At 38.6% G+C, this 10,697-nt stretch overlaps 1 protein-coding gene across 1 annotated transcript; it reads right to left on the reverse strand.

Moving 5' to 3' along the window:
- Window positions 1-1,416: 1,416 nt before the first annotated feature.
- On the reverse strand, window positions 1,417-9,849 carry LOC135478199 (uncharacterized). Its single transcript, XM_064758470.1, has 5 exons — window positions 9,756-9,849; window positions 8,070-8,318; window positions 6,095-6,187; window positions 4,721-5,095; window positions 1,417-1,520 (listed from the first exon to the last, which is right to left on the reverse strand). Exons 1-5 carry the CDS (start codon window positions 9,847-9,849, stop codon window positions 1,513-1,515), a joined length of 819 nt encoding a protein of 272 aa, XP_064614540.1. The 3' UTR covers window positions 1,417-1,512.
- Window positions 9,850-10,697: the final 848 nt, after the last annotated feature.

Genomic DNA, 10,697 nt, shown 5'->3' on the forward strand with positions numbered 1-10,697 from the left:
AACTTGAAATATCGTATGCTTACTGTATTTAAAATCAGTTTTGTGAGAAGGGAGGTAACTTTACTAGCGCACAAGTAGTTATAGATTTTTGGCGCACTTTCCTAATTTTGGCGGTATGCAGACAGCTTAAGAAAAAAAATCAGATGTTCCTAACCTAAGCAGAAAGGATTGAGACATCTGTTTCGCGTTTGCTACACCTATTATATTTAATCCATTATAAGTTGATGAAAAATCCTGCGGATGATCCTGGATTTCATGCATCATAGACCTGCAACGCGTCCTTCCACCATAATGCTGGCCGCCGTCGTATAAGTGAAATATTCAGGAATACGACTTCAAACGCAAATTAAATAAGTTATACAGGATCAAAGCCTAAAATGAAGTAGGCATCAGTTTCTTTACATTGTTGATTTTATCGCTGAATGTTTTATGTAGTCAAATATGTGTTTTTTATGGTGGGCTCTACGGACCACAATGATAAAGTATAGTACAAACGAAATCCTACCGATTTCTACTACACCCTTATGTTCAGATCTAAATAAAATTCTTGCGCACTTTACTCATGTAATGTGATATTGCGCATGAAAATCTGACGTTAAATGCTTGTTTTAGGACGAGAAAAATTGTTGACATAGTCCTTTTCTTTTAACATGTTGCCTCTTTTCAGTTATCTTTTCACTCATGCCTAGCGCCAAAATTTGTTTCCGTCAGTGACACGTAAAACCACAAGCTCTTGATATAGATATATCGGATGTCCATGTAAATACACAGAAAATTCAGTTGAAATACATTTCAGAGTCATAATGTTGGACTCCGTAAGCTTGTTTTTGATACGAAACTTGATTGCTGGGGGTGATGTCATACCGTAATTATTCCGAAATAAGTACAAGAAACACCAAGCTCTTGTAACAATCAAAACATCTAACAAAATAGGTGATGATATATATTTAGATATTGTTTTAATAGTTTAATAATATACTTAAGGGGTATTTTTCCTCGGAAGTCCTTGATTAGCGCCATGATCGTCACCACCAAATAAAGTGTATACCAACCCACTGATAGTTGACTTGAATAAGAAACGTCACCATGTCTGCAATGTACAGCCCACAAATGAAGGGTTTGGTTATAGCTGTTTATGCTGACATGAAATCTGAAAAATCCTATCAAGACGAATGGTAGCTACTGGATGATACAATATTTATAACTGGATAAAAACTTTTTAGTTAAACGTATACCCAAAAGTGGGAGAGGTTAGCAGTAATTCCCATCCACATGTCCCCGTTTTATGGTAATTAAAGGCCCCCCGTTTAACTATTACTGGATATAAGAGCTATAATTGCAGATTTTTTCTCAGAAACACAACAATTTTCTACACTTTCTTTTTCTTCCGAAAAATCATTTATTCAGTACAGATTTGTCGGAACATTTGCGATGTCTAACTAAGTCCATTGCATCATGCGGATAAGCTCATCGGATTCGTCGTCACAGTGAGAATCTATCTTCTTCTTCGCATTAACAGCCTTCGAACAGACAAAAGTTGTAAAAGAAAGGATATTACATATCATAAAAGTTGTAAAAGGAAAGATATTACAATACGACCAAAGTTGTAAAAGAAAGGATATTACAATACGACAGAAGTTGCAAGAGAAAAGATATTACAATACGACCAAAGTTGTAAGGGAAAGGTTATTACAGTACTACAAAGTTGTAAAAAAAGGATATTACAATACTACAAAGTTGTAAAAGAAAGGATATTACTATACTACAAAGTTGTTAAAGAAAGAATATTACAATACGACAAAGGTTCCTAGGTCATTACAATGCGCTAGAGCGCTAACCAACCGGGCCAAAGTTGTAAGAGAAAGGATTATAATTAAGTGACAAGAGTTACCGCCCTTTTTTTCTGTAAGCTATATTGGTGTATATGGTATTATATTATATTACATTATATCTCAAGCCCATCGTAATATCTGGTATACACCGAATCCGGAAGTCAGCTGTGTTTCAAAGATGTCAACCTGTGCATACAATATTCAAGCTATTGAAATTTTGAAATGAAGGCAAGTAGAATACAGATTATTGGACACGTAATATGTTACTTGACGCTCAGCGTAAGGGATTATGGGTGATCGGGACATCAGTATCAGTAAACTGTGTGGGACGTCGTGTATGATGTTTTAAAAATGGCGTTCCAGTGAGGCAGCACTAAGTGTTTGTCAAACGTGGGAAGGTCAGCCAGCAATCTGCGCATCGTCGTGGTTTTCCTCTAGGCTCTGTCCAGTTTACACTCAACATAATGCTTGTCGCGGTCGTATAAGTGAAATACTCTTGAATGCGGCTTAAAACCTCAATAAATAAATAAATAAATAAATAAATAAATAAATAAATACATAAATAAATGAATAAATAAATAAATATGAGTATTTAGCTACTGGGAGCGATATGGATTAAAAAGACAAACCGTGATCTGAGGGAAATAATGTTGAGACCGACGTTAAACTCCATGGTAAAATCTGAACGACCGAATATGGGGAATAAAGGGCTAGGGGATGAAAAAAACAACCCACATGAAAATCCACAAGAAAAATAGTGGTATTAATAAACGCAAAGAACCCCATCCAGCTGAGGGTTAGAACTCCATATATAGTCTATGCGTGCTCTCTATGGGAAATCACATGTCGCTAAGTTTGTACACTCCAGTGACCTCCAATGAACTTGGCAAAATGTAAACTGGGACGTGACCTTCGCTAAGTTTGTACACTCTAAGGACTTTTGTCCAGAACGTCTCAACTTTGAAATCGTTATTGCTTCGTAGCGATATAATATTTGGCAAAATTTATCCTGGGATGTGACCTTCGGTAAGTTTGTACACTCCATTGACCATTGTCCCAATCGTCTCACCATTGAAATCGTTATTGCTTCACAGCGATATAATACTTGGCAAAGTGTAACCTGGGACGTGATCTTCGCAGGGGGGACTGACTACAGTATATACAGGTATTAGAGTATTAGTCATATTTCATTTATTGCCACGCCAGTTTAGGCATATATGTACAACTGGTTTACCGTTAATAAGCATAGGCTGTCTTGTTTTGATTACGACAGTACGAAATAATAATCAATCAGACATCCCGATGGCACGAGGGAATTACATAAGGACGGATTAATCTTTACAAGCGCTGTCAGTTTTCTGGAAGGAGGAAACTGATGGGAAGAAATGATGTGACAAAATCTACTGATCTTAAAACCACAACCAAATTACCCAGAGGTGGATTCGAGCTCTCGACCTCATTGCATTTGCAGCGAGTGCGGCTAGTCAACTAAATACATAAAGGTAGATTGTCATAGATAACTAGAAACCTCCATCCGTGAAAGAAATAACTGTTTCTACTTTCATCATAAAGCGATAGCATACATGCAAATGTTGAAAAAAGATGGATAATACAGGACGTTGTGGTATGATAGTTATGCAGAGATATTTAGACCGTCCTCATGATAACTACCCCTGGGCTGTCTACATAACCACAAACATTCCATACATCATAATTAAATTATACCAGGGTATTAATTATATGAGAGACATACTTCAAATACCACGGATATAAAGCCCCTTTAACACATTGTCGACCACAGAGAAAGTTGTTTTAATCGCAAAGATGTTTGGACCGGACTTTGCAAATGTCGGGAACTCAGTTGGTTCTATGTGACAATCAATCCTTTGCTGAATGAAGACGCGTGTTCGAATCCAGTTCTGGTTGTTCCGATTGCGGTTTTAATTCAACAAGTTTGTTAGCTGCCTGTTGACGATCGGTGAAAGATTCACTGATGGCAGTCCGCATTCCTCCACCAGCAAACCATACCGTTATCATACGAATCAAAAATTCTTAAGTACGGCGTCATATCATCATGAAAGATTACAGCATAGAGTACCGCCTACTCACAGGTGTCAACAATCAGTTTAGTTCCACCCTCTCAGTAGGCTTTGTATCATTCAGACATGGCTATGACGACGTGCGCGTGCGTGTAAAAATCAGTCAGTTTCATCTTAATCTTGTTTGTTTTCTTCAAGCGGTCTGTGTAGACAAACCTTTCGCAATAAATTTAATATATACATAGAGATTAACGCTTCTTAATCAGCTACAGATGGGAAGGTCTTGACGCAACCTGCGGATGGTCATGGGTTTCCTCCAGGCTCTGCCCGGTTTCCTTCCACCATAATGCTGGCCGCCAACGTATAAGTGAAATATTCTTGAGCACGGCATAAAACACCAATTAAAAAGTAAAATAAATAAATACAAAACTTTTCAGGGGGAATTTATAGATTTGATGGATTGAGGTCATGGTGTCCTACAGGATATTAGTACTGCTGAAAATTAAGAAAGATTCTGTTTTCAGTGAAAAGTAGATTCATATGAACTACAGCATCTAGTTAAGGAGGCGAAAGTAGTAGTAAAACAAGAAATTGTTATAATTTTCTAATAACTGAGATCGTTAACCCGTTTGTGTTGAGCGAACCTCAGTGGACATAGAACTGGTAGTTTTATGATGACAGTGTCTGTCATGGTAAAGGAAAAACGGATATCTTTCAGATGTATGCCTTTCTCTTGTATTTTTTGCTGTGATAATAAATGTGATGTTCTAATACAACACCTATATGGTAAATGTACTAGCTAGCATCGTATTTGCTCCCTACTATTTCTCCCCCTGCCCACAAACACACCTTTGACCTTGAGCAGTGCCTTGGCCTCCAGTTTGTTCCCCTCGTCTCCTATCAGCCAGGCTGAACACGACATTTCTTTGCCAACAACAGACGGTTCAAGACTATACACTCCCGTGCTGTTCAGGTCAGTGTTGTACGCCCTGATGGACTCTAACGTCTTGCCATTGGTGACCATCTGATCCTCTCGTCTCAATTTAGGTGTCACGTCTGCTTCACCGATCTTCACCATGACCTGGGGGGCGGGGTTACTGCCGCGAACTTTACAGTTCAACACCAGGTTGGGATCAAACCGATCCAGTTCAAACTCTTGCACTCCCTCTTCTGATGAGTCGATCTTATATGGGCCCACTTGAAACTCCAGCGAGGCCACAGGCTCTACAGAGAAGTAAACATCAGCTGAACAGTACAGGAAATGCATATTGAAGTGATTTATGTACACGGTTCATTAAAGGGATGCAGAATCGATTTTTATTGTTTTGTGTGAGAGATAAACAAGTCCAGGCATTACCTTGCCCGATATGAATTTTAGGTATGATACATTTATTCCAGCATGGCCGAGGCTGCACGATTTAACCCGGGGAACCGTATCTCCATTGTTAGCCAATCAGCGTCGATTCTGTTTCCCTTTACCACATATGGGTTTTTTTATGTACACAGAATGGGATTCTTGCCTAATCGGCTTCATAGCTCCCAGGTACAGACTGTATATTTAATCGTGCTGAACAGTTTGGATATATTTATATGAAGAGTTGTAATCCAAATGCAATTGAGACAGATTCATTCATTATTTACAACAAACAATGGAACACAAATTCGGCTATGATTTGCTTCATTGGCGTGGGAAATTCCATACGTTTTTTCATCCACCTTGAAAAGAGTTGACGGCCTTTTGGAGCCATTTTGTTAGTTTGTCAGGGCGTTATAGTAAAACAAGCACACTTAGCTAAAGTCAAACCAGAATTTGTGAAGTATATCTAACCTTTAAATCAAACTGCTTACTGTGTATCATCCAAAGTTTGACATATTTCAGGTTACATATTTTGCTAGATTCTGGTTGATCTATGTATCTTATATACTGGGCCTGGTCAATTTTTATTAATTTCTTACCTCCAAAATACAAATGTTGGCATCAAAGGTAACACTTAATATCTTCAGGTGCTTCTAAAAGTGCAGTTTTATTTGAAAATCTTTAGATGAAATACATTAATAAATGTACTAAAAACCCACTGTCATAACTTTACTAACATCTTGTCAGCTGACAATTCACCCAATGCAGACAGCTTCAGGCTTAACAGTATGAATCCCCTGCGTTTCTGTTACAATGTTTACTAACATCTTGTTATCTGACAATTCACCCAGTGCAGACAAACTTACGCTTAACAGTCAGAACCTCCGTTGTTTCTGTTACAATGTTGCCCCTTTCTTCCACAAAGCATTTATAGGAACCATCATCAGATTTCTGGATATCTACAAAGTAACAGAACACTTTAATGGTTATGGACAGCGCAGGGATATAAAAGCAACATATCCTCCAGGTTCTTCACGTTACGTATAGGTCGGTTGTTGAATTATTTGTTCATGTGACTGGTGCCTTACACCTGACATTGTACTTAAGAACAATTCATTGATACGACAGCGATCAGCATTATGATGAGAGGAAAGCGGAAACCCATGATCATGTGTAGCCTGCTGGCAGACTTGAGTGATGGACAGGCGATGTGGCCAAGTAAAGACGGCACTCTGGTCAAGGTCTGACCAACGTGAGAGCCGGGAGTTACACGTAGGATACTTAAGTTTTTCACTTATTATAAGATGGCTGTCAATTTTACAGATGCCAGAAACTTGAGTGAACTGGATAAACCATCAACCTTTGGAAGTATACTGACAAACTTTCCCACATGTATATGTATGTGACTTTCAGATATGCACACCAGTTTAATGTAACACAAGTGGTCGCCATCAAAAGTTAAGACTGCTAAAATGGCCACGCCTCTGGCATCAACTACTTTCTGTCACCAACCACCAATGTACAGTGAGAGTGGAAGAATATACAAATTTTCTCCTTGTCCAAGGCCTGGTTTTGAGCCTGTACCATGTGTGTCAGGGTGATTGCAAGGCAAGCACCTTCTACCATCATGGTCTACAGATGCACACGCCAAGATTAATGTATGTTCTCTGTTTCCTTTATCCTCATTCTCCTTACCTTTGGGACAGATGTTAGTCGTGTTGAAAATGGAATATTACATTTCTTTACCATGTCTTAACCAGCCGAAAGATGTGAGTATGTTGTTCATAAGATGGTCAAACCATGTGAGAAGAAAGAAACTCAATATTCCTGCTAGATTTACACATATACTGACTAAAATGGGCAGACCAGGTGTCCCAAAAGTTAGAAGAAATGGGATAATCGTGGCATTAACCTGTGGGAATAAAGGTGTCCAATGAGTTATCCTTAGTACTACAGGTGAAATGACAGGCAAACAAGCCGACGTTTAACAGTGTATGCTTGGTTACCTGTAATTGGAAACATGTATCTCTATACTTGGCTATTCGTAATTAAGAATCTTTACACTCTTGTATGTAATTTTGAATACTCGTTTGCATACAGCGTTGTAATTATAGACGCTCACACTCTATTACAAGCAATTGTGCTGGAATATACCCGGTTTCATGGTGCTGTAATGGTGTATGTCCTGTTATATGGCATTGTAAGGGTGTATACCCTGTTATGTGCCATTGCAAATGAGTATATTTTTGTATGGTATTGTAAAGGTATATATTGTGTTATATGGCATTGTAAACATGCACACTCTGCTATATGACATTCTAACGGTGTACACACTGTTGTATAGCATTGTAGAGGTGTATACTCTGTTGTATGGCATTGTAAAGGTGTACCCTGTTACATGGCATTGTAAAGGTGTATACTGTTATATGGCATTGTAAAGGTGTACACACTGTTGAATGGCATTGTAAAGATGTCCCCTCTGTTCTATGTCACTGTAAAGGTGTACCCTGTTATATCTCATTATAAACAAGTACACTCTATTATATGGCATTGTAAAGGTGTATACTGTTATATGGCATTGTAAAGGTGTACACTGTTACAAGGCATTGTAAACGTGTATGCTGTTTTATATGGCATTGTAAATGTGTATAATCTGTTATATGGCATTGTAAAGGTGTACACTTTTACATGGCATAGTAAACGTGTATACTGTTTTATATGGCATAGTAAGGATGTATACTCTATTATGGTATTGGAAAGGAGTATATTCTGTTACCTGTAGCAGTGAATATGTATGCTTGGATATGTGTAATTGGAAAGGTGCTTGCTATACTCATTTACCTTTAATGGTGAATTTGTACACCAAATCACTGCCTTCCTCAGTCGCTTCGACAGAGTAATGAACACGGTTGAAAATAACGTAAGTATGTTCAGAGATCTCCTTTTTAACTCGTGGGTCTTTGTTGTCCACTTTTGCCCATTTTACTGTCTGACTGAAAATTGAAAGTCCTGTAACTCGACAGGTGAAAACAGCGTTCTCTCCCACATCTGCTTCGGTTGAGCCACTGGACTTAAGCGTTACAGCCACCGCTGTGAAGAGAAAACACCATTATAAGTTACACATATATAGTGTCACAGCCACTACTGGAACAGAAAACACCATCATAAGTTACAGATATTGTGTCACAACTACTTTTGTAACAGAAAACACCATTGTATATTACTAAGATATGGTGTCACAGCCACTATTGTAACAGAAAACACCATTATAAGTTACAGATATGATGTCACAACCACTGTTGTAACACAGTATATATGACACCGATGAAGTGTCAGCCACTATTATAAACAGAAAAGACCATTAGTTACACAGATATGGTGTCACAGCCACTATTGTAACACAAAGCAACAATATATATTACAAGGACATGGTGTCACAGCAACTACTGTAACAGAAAATAACATTACATGTAACAGAAAACACCATCATAAGATGCACAATTTCAGAGAATTTTCACCACACTCATCTTGATTTAACACCAGAGCGTGAGTAGGCTGGTATGTACAGGTGAGAACATTTGACAACCTGGATATTGATTGTCACCATTAACAGGTGCAGCTCTAGGAGAATACCTGTGGTCACATGTTGACATCAGCTACAAATTAGCACCTAGAGTAGGCCTCCAGTGTAACCTGGCCCCAGGTTTTCAAAGTCGACTTGTGTTACACCCTCACATCACCTACAAATAAGCACCTAGGGTATGTATGTAGCGTAGGCCGACAGTGTCACCAAGCCCCAGGTTCTCAAAGCCGACTTATATTACACCCTGATATCACCTACAAATCAGGGCCTTGAGTAATGCAGGGTAGGTTTCGTGCTGTCTTACATTACACATTGACATCACCTCCAAATCGGCGCCTAGGGTCATCGAAGGTAAGACCACAGTGTCAGCAAGCGCGAAGATTGCAGAGTTGACTTAAGTCACACTTCATAGTTTCAACTTCATAACAGGCCACTCTGCGAAAAATGGTTACAAGCCTTGGGTATATTAATATATGTAGTATTATATTAATTCTTAGAGATGCCTTGTAAATGTCATGACGAAATTGAAAATTAAATTCAAATCTAAGTCCAGGAATATTTATTTTATTTATATATCTGATTGTTGTTTTACGCCGTGCTCAAGAATATTTCACTTATGCGATTACAGCCAGCATTATGAAATCCGGCAGAGCCCGATGGAAACTCATCACCATTTGCAGGTTGCTGACAGACCTTCCCACGTACAGCCGTGGAGAAAGTAATCGCATTGGTGAGAGCCTCGTTGATCGTTGCGAGATGCGACTGTGCTCGGCGCCCTCAGCTATGGAGGCTTGTTTAGGAATAAGGAATGCCACAAGTTCAGATCATCTAGGCCTGACTTAAATCTTAGAAATTTGTGTTACCCTGGGCTAGGTCTGCATGTACCTTGCGTAACATTCCACAATGGCAGCTTATGAATAAAGTATTTAAATACTCTTGCTTACATGGTTTTGAAAATAGCACAAAGTTGTCTCGGTAACTGAAGACACCTGGGCTATTGATATCAGCTCCAGCAACATTCAATTCAACCACATACATTTCAGTTTGGCGTGTTTGGACTGTCTCTACTTCAAAATAATGCTGAGCATAAATGTTCATGCACCTAATTTCGATTTTATATTATAAAACTCACAAGTGAAACAAATCACTGAACTCTGTTACTCCAAGCTATTCGAACAAATCTTGCCTACTCCGCATATTCAACGACATAGCATTAGGAGTTAAACTTAAAGTCATCGTACACAAGATACCATTGGCATGATTCAGTTGAAGACTGAATGCATGTGAGCAAAGTGTACCCAGCATAATGTACATACTAAAATGACAATATAGCACTCATTCAACCGTATTTGTGCTCACATTGCTTCTTTCCCATTGTAAGAGTCATAGAAAAACACACACAAGAGGAGTAACCATCAAGCACTATAATGCAGGTGGGCAGGAATATGACCTTCCAGTGTACGGCTGGTGAGGAAGCCAGCATGACCCGCATGGACTCTTTAATAATCACTAAAATTCACTGTTCTGAGCAATATATTAATCCTTAACAAATGCAAAAATCACAGACAATGGACACACCATGAAAGGTAAATTAAAGTCCTTGTTCAGCATATTGAATGTACTAGTTGAGTCTGGCCATTTCTGTGGTAGGTGGAGACTTGAGTTGAGTAGTTGTACACATTTTCCTACAGCAGGCAACTTGTATATCAGGTTTCTGATTATTTAGTATATAGTATATTTACTTATAATACAGATATTGATATACCAATTCGCAGGTTTCGAGATATGACGTTACGACAACAGAATGGCGTCCCTTTGTTATATAACGTCATCGCTTTACGGTACAGTAGGGCCAATCTGGTAATTTTAACATGCGATCGTATATA

The sequence above is a fragment of the Liolophura sinensis genome, chromosome 11 (genome assembly GCF_032854445.1).
Source record: "Liolophura sinensis isolate JHLJ2023 chromosome 11, CUHK_Ljap_v2, whole genome shotgun sequence".
NCBI lineage: Eukaryota > Metazoa > Mollusca > Polyplacophora > Chitonida > Chitonidae > Liolophura > Liolophura sinensis.

Bases quoted from the DNA above. Each gene is read 5' to 3' on its own strand.
- LOC135478199 (XM_064758470.1), bottom strand. From the start codon at position 9,849: ATGTATGTGGTTGAATTGAATGTTGCTGGAGCTGATATCAATAGCCCA. The intron at 8,319-9,755 runs GTAAGCAAGAGT...TTCTCTTCACAG, and splicing joins TGTGCTATTTTCAAAACCAT to CGGTGGCTGTAACGCTTAAG. The intron at 6,188-8,069 runs GTAAATGAGTAT...GTTACTTTGTAG, and splicing joins GTACAAATTCACCATTAAAG to ATATCCAGAAATCTGATGAT.